At 54.3% G+C, this 17,159-nt stretch overlaps 1 protein-coding gene across 8 annotated transcripts; it reads right to left on the reverse strand.

The window, feature by feature from the left end:
* Nucleotides 1–188: 188 nt before the first annotated feature.
* On the reverse strand, nucleotides 189–15,240 carry STAP2 (signal transducing adaptor family member 2). 8 transcript variants are annotated; one of them, XM_055250462.2, is made up of 13 exons: nucleotides 14,776–15,239; nucleotides 10,723–10,794; nucleotides 10,444–10,566; nucleotides 8,489–8,545; nucleotides 6,149–6,249; nucleotides 4,833–4,967; nucleotides 3,498–3,567; nucleotides 3,306–3,408; nucleotides 3,124–3,189; nucleotides 1,532–1,702; nucleotides 1,352–1,444; nucleotides 601–675; nucleotides 189–343 (listed from the first exon to the last, which is right to left on the reverse strand). In XM_055250462.2, the coding sequence occupies exons 1-13, from the start codon at nucleotides 14,875–14,877 to the stop codon at nucleotides 279–281; spliced, it is 1,233 nt and encodes a 410-aa protein (XP_055106437.1). In that variant the 5' UTR covers nucleotides 14,878–15,239; the 3' UTR covers nucleotides 189–278. The 8 variants fall into 8 exon arrangements, with proteins under 8 accessions (XP_055106437.1, XP_055106438.1, XP_063476875.1 ...); XM_055250463.2 differs by lacking the exon at nucleotides 3,124–3,189 and having other exon boundaries at nucleotides 14,776–15,240; XM_063620805.1 differs by having other exon boundaries at nucleotides 189–675; nucleotides 14,776–15,240.
* Nucleotides 15,241–17,159: the final 1,919 nt, after the last annotated feature.

Raw genomic sequence — 17,159 nt, forward strand, 5'->3', positions numbered from 1 at the left:
TGGTTCTTTGGGCCTGGGTGTGGCACCGGGAACTCAGCCTTCCCAGCTGTAAAATGGGCTTTTCTTACAGGATATGGTGGTAGATTTCACTGAGCTGAGGGTCACTGGGAGTAAATGGGGCCATCCGCAGGCAGACATCTGACGGACCCCTTGTCCCCTAATCCCCCAGGCCAAGCCAGACACATGGGTCCTGGGGTCAGAGTTTTAATCCTGGGAAAAAGAATCTGGCTGCTGGGCCATGCCCCAGGACTGGCCCGCTGGTCCCTGGCATGTCCGAATCAGTGCTCCAGTGCCCGCCTCTTCTCCAGCTTCTTCTGTAGCTCTGCCGTCATGTCTGCCAGCCCTGGGGGTTCAGGACTGGGAGCTGCAGCTGGCTCAGGGATCCCCAGTCCATGCCCAGGGCCCTGACAGCCACCCAGGACCAGCTACAGATGTGCAGGGCCCCATGCAACATGACAGTGTGCTCGAAGGCATTAGGAATTTCAAGACAGAAACAGCAGAACCTTAAAAGGCAGGGTGCTTCAGAGTGTGGGGCCCTGTGTGACTGCACAGTCACACACCTGGGAAGCCCCCCCCGCACTGACCCTGCAGACCCCTTACCGGCTGTGGGGAAGAGAGGCTGGGCTGAACTGACTGGCAGCTTCCTGGCCAAGCCATCATTAAAGACTTTGGGCTCTGGAAGAGAAGACAGATGAGGCCAGGTGTGTGGTGGCTTACGCCAGTAATCCCAGCACTTTGGGAGGCTGAGGTGGGTGGATCACTTGAGGTCAGGAGTTCAAGACCAGCCTGGGCAACATGGTGAAACCCCTTCTCTACTAAAAATACAAAAATTAGATGGACGTGGTGGCAGGTGCCTGTAATCCCAGCTACTTGGGAAGCTGAGGCAGGAGAATCACTTGAACCCGGTAGACAGAGGTTGCAGTGAGCCGAGATTGCGCCACTGCCTGGGCAACAGAGTGAGACTCCATCTCAAACAATAAAGACAGATAAGCCAGGCGTGGTGGCTCACGCCTGTAATCCCAGCACTTTGGGAGGCCGAGGCTGGCAGATCACGAGGTCAGGAGATTGAGACCATCCATGGTGAAACCCTGTCTCTACTAAAAATACAAGAAAAAAAAATTAGCTGGGCATGGTGGCAGGCGCCTGTAGTCCCAGCTACTGGGGAGGCTGAGGCAAGAGAATGGCGTGAACCCAGGAGGCAGAGCTTGCAGTGAGCCGAGATTGCGCCACTATACTCCAGCCTGGGCGACAGAGTGAGACTCCATCTCAAAAAAAAATAAAAAATAAAAAAAGATGAGGGCTGAGGCTGGCCTGCCATCAGATGAGGATGGGATTTGGGGGAGACCCCAACCTGGCTTGAGTCCAACGGGTGGCTTTGGAAGCTTTGCAGGAGGCTTTGGCAACTTCTTTGGCTTCAGGATGACTGGCTGACTAGAGGAAGCCACTGCGTGGACAAAAGTGTAACGTGTCACATCAGCTGTTAACCTGCTTCCCCAACCCCCAGCTCTCAGCAGCTCTGTTTGCCACCCACCGTCTTGGTTCTCATAGTCAACAGCTGGGGCATCTCCAATGGGGGTCACGTAGTTCTCTTCCTGGTTCGGTAGTGGGGGCAGTGGGGGTAACAGGGGCAGCTTGTCCTGGCTGGACACAGGCACAGACGCAGGTGGCAGCAGCTTGGGGCCACCTGTGCAGGGTGCAGGACCTGATGGGGAAAGGTGGTCACTGTCAAGACCCACGTCATACAGGGGCACCTTGCAGGTGGTGGGGGGGGTGGTCTGTGTGCATGCCGAGAGACAGGCATGTGTCCCTGTGTGTCTGTGTGTGTGCCCATGTATAAGTCTGTCTGTCTGGACCAGGCGCGGTGGCTCACGCCTGTAATCCCAGCACTTTGGGAGGCCGGGGTGGGCGGATCACCTGAGGTCAGGGGTTCAAGACCAGCCTGGCCAATATGGTGAAACCCCGTCTCTACTAAAAATACGAAAATTAGCTTGGCGTGGTGGCTAGCTCCTGTAATCGCTGCTACTCGGGGCTGAGGCAGGAGAATCGCTTGAACTTGGGAGGGAGAGGTTGCAGTGAGCCGAGATTGCGCCACTGCACTCCAGCCTGGGTGACAGAGCGAGACTCCGTCTCAAAAAAACAAAAAAAGTCTGTATGTCTTTGTGTGGCATACACATGTACACTAACTGAATCTGGATAAGTTAAATCAAAGTGCAAGGTTTGTACACACATGCCTGTTGTGTGTATACGTGTGTGACTCTGCATGCCCACTGAGGTAGCTGCTTTAGTCCTTGTCTACATGAGTGCGTTTTGCCCATTTATCTATACATGTCCGATTTTGTGCCTGTGCATGGATGCGTCAGCATTTATGTGTACACATGTGATTGTGGCATGAGACAGGTGTATCTGTGCTACATAGCGTGTGTATGTGACTGGAATTGGGGGACACGTGTATTTATGCATGTGTGGATCTGTTGTGCCCACACAAGTGTGTGTCACCTTCTGGCTAGGCAGGTGGCCACAGTTCATGGATCATGCATGTGTGATGGGTGTGTGGATGTGGCACTTGGGGGTCCTTGCATACGCCCAGCCCAGGGAAGACCAGACAACCCACGCTACGTTCCTTTCTAGTGTGTTCTCTGCCTCCTTCTCCCACTCCATAAACAGGACCGATTTCCACCTCTTTCCCAACACCCACCCGGATTCCCGGTCCCTGGGGGGCTACTGCTTGTCCGGGTGTACCCTCTGACCCCTCAATGCCCATTTCTACCTAAGAAGATCCTTTGGGACCATCTGCAAAGAGCCACTCTTCTGGGAAGCTTTCCCTGCTCTGCCCCCATCTTCTCCCCAAACTCTAGGCGCCTCCCCCGAGCCCAGGTTTTTCTTCCACCCCAAATTCAACCCTACAGGATGAGAGTGTCTGTGTTTAGCTCTGTCCCAAGCTGGGACCCCCTCCCCCTCCCCCCACACACACCCTGACGGCAGGGTCTGAGTCATTTCTGTCCCTGCAACTTTGGGAACAACATCAGATACAAGAGGTGCAGCCACCAAGCTGACTGAGGGGGCGTGGCTGAATGCGGGGGTCCTCGATCCCTCCCACCTCGGCCCGCGGGAAGGGGGTGTCACCTGGGCCCGGGGCGGAGGGCGCCACCCACACACTCTCGCCATTCTCCTCATCGGCTTCCACGTAGCCTGGAACAGAGAGGGCGGCCTGGAGGAAGCGCAGCGGCCAGGGGCGGCCCGGTCCGTCCGAGCGGGGGCAGGAGAGTTGAGGACTGGGCCCCCGAACTCCCCGAAGGCGCACCCACCTAGCACCTTCTCGTAGTCCTCGTCCAACAGGAATGGCACCAGCGCCTTTTTAGTGTGCGACACGAAATAGTTGACCACGGCGTCCAGGGAGGTGCAAGAGAACTGGGGGCAGATGGGGGAGCGGTCAGGCTGCTGGAGAAGGGACGCGGACCCCACAAAGGCACTTCTAGGGACTCTGGCCCAACGCTCACCGGCTCTTCCACATCGATCACGTACTTGGGGCCCTCCCGCTTCACCTTGTAATGCCGGACCACGTGCGTCCTGCACCAGGAGAAAGCGAGTGAGTGGCTCAGCCCAGGCTCCCAGACCGCCCCCCAGGGAAGGCCCCGCCCCAACTCCAGGCTCCGCCCCCAGTAGAAACAGGTCCATACTGGCTCCGCCCCGACAGAAGGCCCCGCCACTGACTGATTCCACCCCATAAAGGACCTAAGCCACCCTGTCCTCCCGGAGCAGTGACTGTCCGATCCCAGCACTGCTTCCAGCGGGGACCAGGCCCGACCGACCCACCCCCATAGAAGACCCCACCTCTAGTCTTGGCACCACCTCCAGGGAGGGACCAGGCCAGACTGACAACACTCTAGGAAAGGTCAGCCCCTAATTCTGACACCGCGCCTAGGGAGAACCAGGCCCTGAAGACCCCGCCCCAGCTAGGCCCGGTCCCCTGTAATGGCTCCACCCCAGGCCCTGACTCCACCTTCTACATCGCCTTGCCCAACCCTGGACTGGGCTTGAGAATTTGGCAAAAGGCTCTGACTCCGTCCCCAGGGTGGCTCCGCCTCCATAGCCCTACTCAACTTCCAAAAAGGATCACGGCCATGACTCCCCCCATAGATCCTGACTCTGCCTAAAGAGCCCATTCCCATCCCTGGATTTGACTTCATCCCCTCCAGTGGCCCAGACCTGGCCCCTGCGTACCTGACGTTCCCTAGGAGCCGACCCTAACCCAGGAGTCTGACTCCACCTACAGGGAGTCCCAGCTCCTAAGCCAAGACCTGGCTCTTCCTGCAAAGGAGTCGGCCTGGGCTCTACCTTCTTCCCCAAGCATTAAACCCCATACCTGGGACAAGGCCAGCCTCAGGATTCCACGACCCCGGAGCTCTGATCCCGCCCCCAGCCCTCCCAGCCCAGTTCTGACTCCGCCCCCATTCTCCCCTGCCTGGCTTTGACTCCACCCCCTCCAGCCCGCCCACCCCAGCTCTGACTCCGCCCCCAACACGCCCAGCTTTGCTCTGACTCCGCCGTCAGTGTACGCTGCTCAGCTCTGACTCCACCCCCCTCAGCCCGCCCAGCCCAGCTCTGACTCCTCCCCCAATCCGCCCAGCCCAGCTCTGACTCCTCCCCCAATCCGCCCAGCTCAGCTCTGACTCCGTCCCCAGACGCCCCTCTCGGCTCTGGCTCCGTCCCCTGGGCTACCCACTAGCGGGTCGGGCTCCGCCCCTGCTTCTGACCACGCCCCCGCGCCCACCCTCCTTCCACCCTCCTCCCACCCTCCTCCCACTCAGGGCTCCCGAGACGCGCATGCGCACCCATTGTGCATCTGCCGCGTGGTGACCGACACGCCGTCAGCGCCGTCCCCGCTGGGCCGCAGCAGCAGGTTCCCGCATTCAGGGTAGCGCTCCAGGAGCAGTTGTGCCTCCAGCCGACTCACCTTCAGGAAGCACCTGTGGCGGGCCGCGTCACCCACTCGGGACCCCGGAGACCAAGTCCGCTCTTCGCACGTAAACCCCGCCTCCTCTGAGACCCAGCCCCGTCCCCATCCCCTAGGCCCAGGAGACCCTGCCCTGCTCTCCAGACCCAGGCCCCTCCCACGGAGACCCAGTCCTGCCTTCCAGGCTTTTAGCTTTTGTGGGTTTTTTTTTTTTTGAGACAGGGTTTCGCTCTTGTTGCCCAGGCTGGAGTGCAATGGCGCGATCTCGGCTCACCGCAACCTCCACCTCCCAGGTTCAAGCGATTCTCCTTCCTCAGCCTCCTGAGTAGCTGGGATTACAGGCATGCGCCACCAGGCCCGGCTAATTTTTGTATATTTAGTAGAGACGGGATTTCTCCATGTTGGTCAGGCTGATCTCGAACTCCCTACTTCAGGTGATCCGCCCGCCTCGGCCTCCCAAGGTGCTGGGATTACAGGCGTGAGCCACTGCATCTGGCCGGGTTTTTTGTTTTTTTTTCTTTAGAGATGGGGTCTCGCTATGTTGCCCAGGCTGGGTCTTGAACTGGGTAAAAACAATCCTCCCACCTCGACCTCCCAGAACGCTGAGATGACAGGCGCGAGCCACCGCGGCCAGCCAGGCTCTTAATTCTGGCCCCAGAGATGCAGCTCCAACCCCTAAGGGAGACCCAGCCCTGCCTTGTAAGCACCTAGAGCCTCCCCCGGAGATCCTGTCCCGCCCTCCAAACATCTAGACCTTACCCTGGAGGCCCTGCCCGCCTCCCTAATCACCAAGAACCGCCCACAAAGACGATGCTCCGCCCACCATCCAGGCCCCGCCTCTAGGGTCCCGGCTACCCTCTCCGACAGATAACCCCTCCCTGGAGACGAGGCATCACCTTCTAGACACCTAGACTGACCACCCCCAGACCCTGTCCCCACTCCTCAGGCCTAGGCCCCGCCTCTGAAGACCCTTCCAGACCTCTAGGTCCCTAGACCCGCTCCTGGAGATCCTGCCCTGCCTCCCAGCATGGGCCATAACTCCCCCCTCCCCCTCCCCCAACCCCCAGCCCCAATGCAGTCCTCATGCAAAATCCAAGACCCAACTCCAGGGGACCCAGCTCACCGCCCACCCTCAGCTACACACCCACCTCCCGTCCCCATCCTGCAGCCCCTCGGGACAGGCGGGACACTCACGAGGGTGTCTCCAGTGCACGGCGCGCCTCCTCTTTGGCCAAGACTTCAGACATCATGTATAGGTGCCCAGGAAGCAGGGTCAAGTCGGTCGGGACACGGAGCTGAGGGGCGATGGATGGACAGTGACTGCACCCGGCCGACCGGGAATGGACGGCTGTGCCCAAGTCACAGAGTGGCAAACAGGCCAGAGCTCAGAGCAGTGAACTCTGACACCTTAGGGGGCAAAGAGGTCTTCGAGAGGGTTGCAGAGGAGTGTTGAGTGAGAGTAGATGCTCTGGCCAGGCGTGGTGGCTCACGCCTGTAATTCCAGCACTGGGAGGCCGAGGCGGGCAGATCACCTGAGGTCAGGAGTTCAAGACCAATCTGGGCAACATGGCGAAACCCCGTTTGTACTAAAAATACAAAAAATTAGCCAGGCGTGGTGGCAGACACCTGTAATCCCAGCTACTGGGGAGGCTGGGGCAGGAGAATCACTTGAACCTGGGAAGGCGGAGGCTGCAGTGAGCTGAGATCACGCCATTGCACTTCAGCCTGGGAGACAGAGTGAGGCTCGGTTCCCCGCTCCCTCACCCCACCAAAAAAAAAAAAAAGAGTAGATGCTGGAATCTAGGGTTTCAAACTAAAGTCTGCAGGGGCCAGGCAGGTCTCAAACTCAATGGCCTGCCAGAGTGAGGCAGGAAACAGGTAAATCAGAGGGAAATCAGGAAGGTGGACTAAAATTCCCGGTTGATAAATGATGTCAGCCATTTTTTTTTTTTTTTTTTTTTTGAGATAGTTTAGTTCTGTCACCAAGCTGGAGTGCAGGGCGATCTTGGCTCACTGCAACCTCCGACTCCTGGGTTCAAGCGATTCTCCTGCCTCAGCCTCCCGAGTAGCTGGGATTACAGGCGCCCACCACCACACCCAGCTAATTTTTGTATTTTTAGTAGAGACGGGGTTTCACAGTGTTGGCCAGGATGGTCTTGTTCTCCTGACCTCGTGATCCGCCAGCCTCGGCCTCCCAAAGTGCTGGGATTACAGGCATGAGCCACCACGCCTGGCCGATGTCAGCTAATTTTTAAAAATTTAGCACTCTGTGGCCGGGCATGGTGGCTCACATCTATAATTCCATCACTTTGGGAGGCCAAGGAAGGTGGATTGCTTGAGCACAGAAGTTGCAGACCAGCCTGGGCAACATAGTGAGACCCTGCTCTACAAAAAAATTTTTAAATTAGTCAGATGTGGTAGTGTGTGTCTGCAGTCCCAGCTACTTGGGAGGCTGAGGCAGGAGGACTGCTTGAGCCTGGGAATTGGAGGCTGCAGTGAGCTATGATCACACCACTGCAGTCTAGCCTGGGCAACAGAGACCCTGTCTCAAAAAAGTAAAATAAGAAATACAGCTGGTCGCTGTGGCTCATGCCTGTAATCCCAGCACTTTGGGTGGCCAGGGCGGGCGGATGACTCAAGGTCAGGGGTTCGAGGCCAGCCTGGCCAACAGGGTGAAACCCCATGTATACTAAAAATACAAAAATTAGCCAGGCGTGGTGGCGGACGCCTGTAATCCCAGCTACTCGGGAGGCTGAGGCACAAGAATTGCTTGAACTGGGGAGGCAGAGGTTGCAGTGAGCTGAGATCGCACCATTGCACTCCAGCCTGGGCAACAGTGAGACTTAGTCTCAAAAAAATAAAATAAAATTTTGGCTGGGCGCGGTGACTCACGCCTATAATCCCAACACTTTGGGAGGCCGAGGTGGGCAGATCACGAGGTCAGGAGACAAGAGACCATCCTGGATAACACAGTGAAACCCCGTCTGTACTGAAAATACAAAAAAATTAGCCGGGCGTGGTGGCGGGCATCTGTAATCCCAGCTACTCCAGAGGCTGAAGCAGGAGAATGGCGTGAACCCAGGAGGCGGAGCTTGCAGTGAGCGGGGATCCCGCCACTGCACTCCAGCCTGGGCGACAGAGCGAGACTCTGTCTCAAAAAAAAAAAAAAAGAGAGAAGGGCCGGGCGCGGTGGCTCACGCTTGTAATCCCAGCACTTTGGGAGGCCGAGGCGGGCGGATCACGAGGTCAGGAGATCGAGACCACGGTGAAACCCCGTCTCTACTAAAAATACAAAAAATTTAGCCGGGCGTGGTGGCGGGCGCCTGTAGTCCCAGCTACTCGGAGAGGCTGAGGCAGGAGAATGGCGCGAACCCGGGAGGCGGAGCTTGCAGTGAGCCGAGATTGCACCACTGCACTCCAGCCTGGGCGACAGAGCGAGACTCCGCTCAAAAAAAAAAAAAAAAAGAGAAAAAGGAGGCTTTTTGAGGAGATCTGGAGAATGGGAGAGAGGGCGCAGAGGGCCACTACTCTTACCTCCACCACAGTTAAGATGAAGCCTTTCCACATTTCCCGGCACTCCAAGGTCTCTACCTAGGGAACAAAAGAAAGGAAAGAATCCATTTCAGCGAGCCTCAGTCTACTCATCAATGAGTAGGGAAGAGTCCCTGCTTCAAGGGCTTTTTTCTTTTTCTTCTTCTTTTTTTTTTTTTTTTGAGACGGAGTCTCATTCTTCTGTCACCCAGGCTAGAGTACAGTGGCGCAATCTCAGCTCACTGCAATCTCCACCTCCCAGGTTCAAGCGATTCTCCTGCCTCAGCCTCCTGAGTAGCTGGGACTACAGGCGTGCACCACCTCGCCCAGCCTTTTTTTTTTTTTTTTTTTTTTCTCTTAGACATGAGGGTCTCGCTTTGTTGCCAGGCTGGTCTTGAATTCCTGGGCTCAAGCTATCCTTCTGCCTTGGCGTCCCAAAGTGCTCAGATTACAGGCGTGAGCCACCATGCCTGGCTGATATTATGATTTTTGATGTTATTATATCAACATTTGAAAAACACAGATCAGGCTGGATGCAGTGGCTCACGCCTGTAATCCCAGCACTTTGGGAGGTCGAGGTGGGAGGATCACTTGAGCCTAGGGGTTCAAGACCAGACTGGGTAACATAGCGAGCCCCCTGTCTCTACAAAAAATAAAATATTAGCCAGGCATAGTGGCATGTGCTTGGCTGAGGTAGGAGGATCGCTTGAGCCTGAGAGGTTGAGGCTGCAGTGAGCTATGATCTCACTACTGCACTCCAGCCTGGGCAACGAGCAAGACCCTGTCTCAAAATAAAATAATAAATAACATAATAGAAAAACATAGATCAGTTCCCAGACCTCTCATGCTCTAAACCCTCCCATAGGCCAGCCACCGTGACTCACACCTGTAATCCCAGCACTTTGGGAGGCTGAGGTGGGCGGATCACTTGAGGTCAGGAGTTCGAGACCAGCCTGGCCAACATGGTGAAACCCCGTCTCTACCAAAAAATACAAAAATTAGCCGCACGTGGTGGCACACGCCTGTAATCCCAGCTACTCAGGAGGCTGAGACAGGAGACTCACTTAAACCCGGGAGGCAGAGGTTGTATTGAGCCAAGATTGCACCACTGCACTCCAGCCTGGGCGATAAGAGCGAAACTGTCTCAAAAAAATAAAAAACAAGGCCGGGCGCGGTGGCTCACGCTTGTAATCCCAGCACTTTGGGAGGCCGAGGCGGGCGGATCACGAGGTCAGGAAATCGAGACCACGGTGAAACCCCGTCTCTACTAAAAATACAAAAAATTAGCCGGGCGTGGTGGCGGACGCCTGTAGTCCCAGCTACTCGTAGAGACTGAGGCAGGAGAATGGCGTGAACCCAGGAGGCGGAGCTTGCAGTGAGCCGAGATTGCACCACTGCACTCCAGCCTGGGCGACAGAGTGAGACTCCGCCTCAAAAATAAATAAATAAATAAATAAATAAATAACAAAAAATAAACCCTCGGCTGGGCGCAGTGGCTCACGCCTATAATTCCAGCAGTTTGGGAAGCCAAGGTGGGTGGATCACCTGAGGTCAGGAGTTCGAGACCAGCATGGTGAACATGGTGAAACCCCGTCTCTACTAAAGATTCAAAAAATATAGCCAGGAGTGGTGGCACACGCCTGTAATCCCAGCTACTCGGGACGCTGAGGCAGGAGAATCACTTGAACCTGGGAGGCAGAGGTTAGAGTGAGCCAAGATCGTGCCATTGCACTCCAGTCTGGGTGACAGGGCGAGACTTGGTCTCAAAAAAAAGATAATAAAATAAAATAAACCCTCCCATAGCACCCAGCTCCTTTGGGGTCAAGACCCAAGTCTTACCCAGGACCCACAGGGCCCTGTACTACCTGCCCCTTCGTGGTTGGCACAATGGAGGGTAGGAGCATTTGAGCATCTTCTGCCAGCACCGCCCCTCCGCACCCCTCCAGCAAGGGACCTACCTTGAACTTGATCTCCTGATTCCGGAGAATCAGGCTGAAGTGGGTGCCAGGGTCATGTGAGCTTCCCCAGGGAATCTCATCTGTGAGTTTCTCAAACGCTCCCAGGTTGAGTTTCTCCACGTGCTGGGGGCATAGAAGCAGGGGGTCTGGGCACCAGTTCCTTGGCCTCCAGGCCCCCTGGATGATGTAGCAGCCACCTTGACCACACCATCCACATTGTCTGCTTGGTCTCTGGGGTCAAGGGGAGGCCTGCTCTGGAGCCTCCATTCCCATCCTTACCTGGAAGTCCCGATTGCTATTGTAGAAATAAATGGTGAGACCCTGGAGGCCTGCCCAGAACTTCTTGTAATCCTAGGGACCAGAGGTGCAGAAAGAAGAGGTGAGCTGGCCAAGCTGAGTGCCTCTCAGGTACTCAGCCCTGTCTCGGGGCCTTTGCACTGGTTGTGCTCTCCACCCCACGCTGCCCCCAGATCTTTATCACCTCCTGCCTAGAGTTTCTGATCAAATGTGCCTTCTCAGGGAGATCCTCCCCACCCATGGCCCAGCTTCTAGGTGTCTGTTTTCTTCTGAGAAAGGACCAGACGGAACCTTGATGTGATGAGGGATTCAGAGCAACCCCTGCCAATCTATAGAGATGGGGGCTCTAGGGGTAAGTTAACTAACTGGTTTAATGGTGTCCCATTCATCTGCCATCATCCAGCTACCCACTAGCCATCTATCTATCATCCATCTGTCCATCTGCCCACCCACCCATTCATCCATCCACCTACCCTTGACCCATCCATTCACCCATTCATCCATCCATCCATCTGCCCACCATCCATCCACCAATCCATCCACCCACTCACCCATCCACACATCCATCCATCCAGTTATTCATCCACCCACCCACCCATTCATCCATCCACCTACCATTCACCCATCCATTCATCCATTCATCTATCTATCCATCCACCCACCATCCACCCATTCATCCATCCATCCATCACCCCCATCCATCCATCTATCCATCATGGAGCCATTCATCATCCATCCATCCACTCATTCATCAATACATACATCACCCACCATCCATCCAGTCGTCCATCCACCCACTCATCCATCTGTCCACCCATCCATCCACCCCTCCATCCATCCCTCCATCATCTATCCATTCATCTATACATCCACCCACCATCCATCATCCATCCACCTACTCATCCATCCATCCACCCATCCATCCATCCCTCCATCATCCATCCATCCATCCACTCACCGTCCATCATCCATCCACCCACTCATCCATCCAGTCACTCATCCATCCATCCACCCATCCATCCACCTATCCATCCATCCCTCCATCATCCACCCACCATCCATCATCCATCCACTCACTCATCCATCCACCCACTCATCTATCCATCCATACATCCATCCACTCATCTATCAAGGCATCCCTCCATCATCCATCCACCTACTCATCCATCCATCCCTCATCCATCCACCCATCCATCATCCATCCATCCACTCATCCCTCCATCATCCATCCACCTACTCATCCACCCATCATCCATCCATGCATTCGTCCATTCACCATCCACCCACCCACACATCTGCCCGTTCATCCATCCATACATCCATCCACTCATCCATCCATACATTCCTCCATCATGCATCCACCTATTCACCCATCTGTCATCCATCCATGCACTTGTTCATCCATCCCTCATCCACCCACCCACCCATCTGCCCACTCATCCATCCATCCACTCACCCATCCATCCATCCACCCACTTGTATATGCACTCATCCATCCACCCACACATCCTTTCAGCCACCATCAAGCCCGCATCTATTCACCAAGCCTCCACTCATCCCCCCATCTACCCATCCACCCGTAGACACACGCACAGATACACACATGCATTTACCTAACATTTACTGAAGGCTTTTTATGTGCCAGCCCTGCTCCAGGCACTGGGACTAGAGCAATACAGGATTAAACACCATATTGCTTCATTATGTACCCATGATGTGCTGTTGGGCAAGTTATTTGAGCTGTCTTTGTCTGTTTCCCCAGCTGTAAAATGGTGATAATGATGGTGCCAACTCTGGAGGATCTCATGAGAATTAGGTGACTTTCCACATGGGAAGCACTGGGGCCTGCGTTGAGTCAAGTCCTCAACATGTGAACTGTGACTACAGCCCTAACTCCCCTATTTCAGAAGACAGAAAACTAAGGCTCAAAGATTAAGTCACTTGCATAAGGCCTGGGAGTAAGGAAAGTGTGGAGCCGGGATTAGAACCTGGCTGGGTCTTCTGAATTTGGGCCCATAATATTTTTTGTTTTGTTTTGTTTTTAAGAGACAGAGTCTTGCTCTGTCGCCCAGGCTGGAGTGCGGTCATGCAATCTCGGCTCACTGCAACCTCCAACTCCCAGTTCAAGCGATTCTCCTGCCTCAGCTTCTCAAGTAGCTGGAACTACAAGTGCGCACCACCACATCCAGCTAATTTTTGTATTTTTTAGTAGAGATGGGGTTTCACTATATGTTGGCCAGGCTAGTCTCTAACTCCTGACCTCAAGTGATCCGCCGGCCTCGGCCTCCCACAGTGTTGGGATTACAGATGTGAGCCATTGTACCTGGCTTTTTTTTTTTTTTTTTTTTTTTTTTTTGAGACAGAGTCTCACTCTGTCATCCAGGCAGAAGTGCAGTGGCACCATCTCAGCTCACTGCAACCGCCCCCCACTCCTGGGTTCAAGCGATTCTCCTGCCTCTCAGCCTCCCAAATAGCTGGGATTACAGGTGCACACCACCACACCCAGCTAATTTTTGTATTTTTAGTAGAGATGGGGTTTCACCATGTGGCCAGGCTGGTCTTGAACCCCTGACCTCAAGTGATCTGCCTGCCCTGCCTCCCAAACTATTGGATTACAGGCGTGAGCCACTACACCCGGCCCCCATTAGCTTTCTTTTTTTTGTTTTGAGAGAAGTCTCGCTCTTGTCCCCCAGGTTTGAGTGCAATGGCTTGATCTCGACTCACTGCAACCTCCGCCTCTCAGGTTCAAACGATTCTCCTGCCTCTGCCTTCCAAGTAGCTGGGATTAAGGCACCTGGCACCACGCCCGGCTAATTTTTGTATTTTTTTAGTAAAGATGAGGTTTCACCATGTTGGCCAGGTTGGTCTTGAACTCCTGACCTCAGGTGATCCGCCCGCCTCGGCCTCCCAAAGTGCTGGGATTACAGGCGTGAGCCACCGCGCCCGGCCTCCCCCATTATCTTTCTTAACCGCAGTGATCTACTGCCTCCAAAGGGTTTGTTGGTTGGGGAGGATTTGGATTCATGGAGGTAGAAGGAAAGTCCACTCCACTACAGGTAAGGGAACCTCGGGGCAGAGGTGGGGACATGAGCAGGGAGGAGCTGGGGGTGTTTATTTTGATCTGTATCAGAAAATGAGGCAGGTGCGGTGGCTCACACCTCTAATCCCAGCACTTTGGGGGGCTGAGGCAAGAGGATTGCTTAAGGCCAGGAGTTTGAGACCAGCCTGGACAACATAGCAAGACTCCATCTTTTTTTTTTTTTTTTTTTTTTTGAGACGGAGTCTCGCTCTGTTGCCAGCCTGGAGTGCAGTGGCACGATCTTGGCTCACTTCAACCTCTGCCTCCCAGGTTCAAGCGATTCTCCTGCCTCAGCCTCCAGAGTACCTGGGTGACAGAGCAACTCTGTCTCTAACAAAAAGAAAGAAAGAAAATAAATATGTGGCATGGGGAGGGAGAGATAGGGCCTCACGGGGAACGGAGGGGCTGGGACTTTATTCTGAGGAAGACATAAGCACACACACACACATGCACGCACTGTGCATGGCAACTATCTGTCCTGTGGAATGTGGCCCCCACTAGTTCTTACTGTCCTCACATGTCACCTGTCCTGGCCTTCACCCCAGCAGCTGAGGTTCACGGAGTTTGTCCTGGGCTGGGAGGGGGAGGAAGCTCGGGAGTCAGAGGACTCCCTGTTTCCTGGAGGAAGTCCCTGATCTTGTTTGTATTCAAGAGAGTGAACGAGAGACAAAAGCAAAGATTGAGACAAAAAGAGAGACTGAGACAGACGTCGCGAGAGACAGACGGGGCCAGGGAGAGAGAAAGAGAAAAAGAAACCAAATTCAAAGACACATGGAGACAGAGATAGACGCACAGAGAGGCAGATGGCCAGAACCCACCCCAGCACCCCAGCATGTGTCCCGCCCCATCCAGCACCCACCCCGCCCACCTTGGCGAGTGGGGAGACTGGGACTCAGAGAGGTGCCACAGCTCCCCACGGTGGCCCAGCAGGGCCAGCCCCCGCCTCCCCACCTTACCCGGTCAGAGGGCCCCTTCTTCTCTAGAAAGCTCTCATAGTAGTGTGAAGGTAGGACACCCTTAGGCTTGGGGACACGGGGTGGCCTCAAGGCAGAGGCCATGACGGGGCCAGGGTCTTCCGCCTGGCCTCTCTTTCCAGTGGGTGCCCCAGCCGGGCCAGGAAGCTGAGAAACAGGTTCCAGGGGAGTTTCCTCTGTCAGCCCGTCAACTCCCTCCCCTGCCAGGGCTGGGCAGAGGCTGAGCCCAGCAGGTCCAGTGATCCTAGGGAAATCCCCTCCTCTCCGGTGTGGAACTGAGAACAGAGAGAATGTGTGAGTCTACTTGAATGGGAGAATAATCTTGGCTATATCTGCAAAGACGGAGAAGTGGTCTGTCTCTTCATTTATTTATTTATTTATTTATTTATTTTTCCTACTTTGAGACAGAGTTTCACTCTGTTGCCCAGGCTGGAGTGCAGTGGTATGATCTTGGCTCACTGCGACCTCTGCCTCCCGGGTTCAAGAGACTGAGCTGCTTCCTGGGTTCAGAGACTGAGTCCAAGCTCCGTCTTCTGACTAGCTTGGATTGCAGGTGACCGCCACCACGCCTGGCTAATTTTTGTATTTGTAGTAGAGACAAGGTTTCACCATGTTGGCCCAGGTTGATCTCAAACTCCTGACCCCAAGTTTTCTGCCTGCCTCAGCCTCCCAAAGTGCTGAGATTACAGGCACGAGCCACCGCACCTGGCCCTTTCTCTCACTTTGATGGACCCTAATGATCACATTGGGCCCACCTGGATAATCAGTGATACTCTCCCTATTTTAAAGTCAGCCGACTAGCAACTTTAATTTCATCTGCAATTTTTCTTTTTTAGACGGTGTCTCATTCTGTTGTCGATGCTGGAGTGCAGTGGCACGATCAGTTCACTGCAGCCCTGACCTCCCAATCTCAAGCGGTCCTCCTGCCTCAGCCACCCGAAGAGTTGGGACTATAGGCGGGCACCACCACACCCAGCTAATTTATTTTCCTTTTTTAAGGATGAGTTCTCACTATGTTGCCTAGGCTGGAGTACAGTGGGGCGATCGTGACTCTCTGTAGCCTTGACCTTCCAGGCTCAAGCGATCCTCCAGCCTCAGCCTCCAGAGTGGGTGGTACTACAGTTGCATGCCACCACGCCCGGCTAATTTTTTCACTTAGTAGAGACAGGTTCTTGCTTTGTTGCCCAGGCTGGTCTTTTTTCTTTCTTTCTTTCTTTCTTTTTTTTTTTTTTTTTGAGACGGAGTCTTGCTCTGTCACCCAGGCTGGAGTGCAGTGGAACCATCTCGGCTCACTGCAACCTCAGCCTCCTGGGTTCAAGCAATTCTCCTGCCTCAGCCTCCCGAGTAGCTGGGATTACAGGCACATGCCACCACGCCCAGCTAATTTTTTGTATTTTTTTTAGTAGAGACAGGGTTTCACTGTGTTAGCCAAGATGGTCTTGATCTCCTGACCTTGTGATCCGCCTGCCTCGACCTCCCAAAGTGCTGGGATTACAGGCGTGAGCCCACCGCGCCCGGCCCTCAGGCTGGTCTTGAACTCCTGGGCTCAAGCGATGCTCCAGTCTAGGCCTCCCAAAGTGCTGGGGTTACAGGTGTGTACCACTGTGTCTGGCGTCTATCTTTAATCTTCAAACCCCTTTGCCACATATCCTAACATATTCACAGATTCTGGGAATTAGGGTGTGGATATCTTTAAGAGACCATTATTCTGCCTACAACAGCCTGTTTAATATGGTGGACAATTGATTAATTTTTTTTTTTTGAGACGGAGTCTTGCTCTGTCGCCCAGGCTGGAGTGCAGTGTTGCAATCTCGGCTCACTGCAAGCTCCGCCTCCCGGGTTCACGCCATTCTCCTGCCTCAGCCTCCCCAGTAGCTGGGACTACAGGTGCCCGCCACCACGCCCAGCCAATTTTTTGTATTTTTAGTAGAGACGGGGTTTCACCGTGGTCTCGATCTCCTGACCTCGTGATCCACTCGCCTCGGCCTCCCAAAGTGCTGGGATTACAAGCGTGAGCCACCGCGCCCGGCCAGATTAATTTTTGAATACTGAACCAGTCTTGGGTCCCTGGAGTAAACCCCACTTGTCATGGTGTATAATTCACTTTATATATTGTTGAATTCTACTTTGTAATATTTTGTTAAGGATTTTTGCATGTGTTCATGAGGGATATGGGGTGTAGCTTGTTTTCTTTTTACCATCTTTATCTGGTTTTGGTATCAAGGTCATAGTTCCGTAAAATTAACAGGGAAGTGTCCCCTTTAATTTTCTGGAAGAGATTATGTGAAATTGGTGTTAATTCTTCTTTGAACCTTTGGCAGAATTCCTTAGTGAAACCATCTGGGCCTGGAGATTGCTTTTTTGGG

Source organism: Symphalangus syndactylus, chromosome 17, assembly GCF_028878055.3.
Source record: "Symphalangus syndactylus isolate Jambi chromosome 17, NHGRI_mSymSyn1-v2.1_pri, whole genome shotgun sequence".
Classification (NCBI taxonomy): Eukaryota; Metazoa; Chordata; class Mammalia; order Primates; family Hylobatidae; genus Symphalangus; species Symphalangus syndactylus.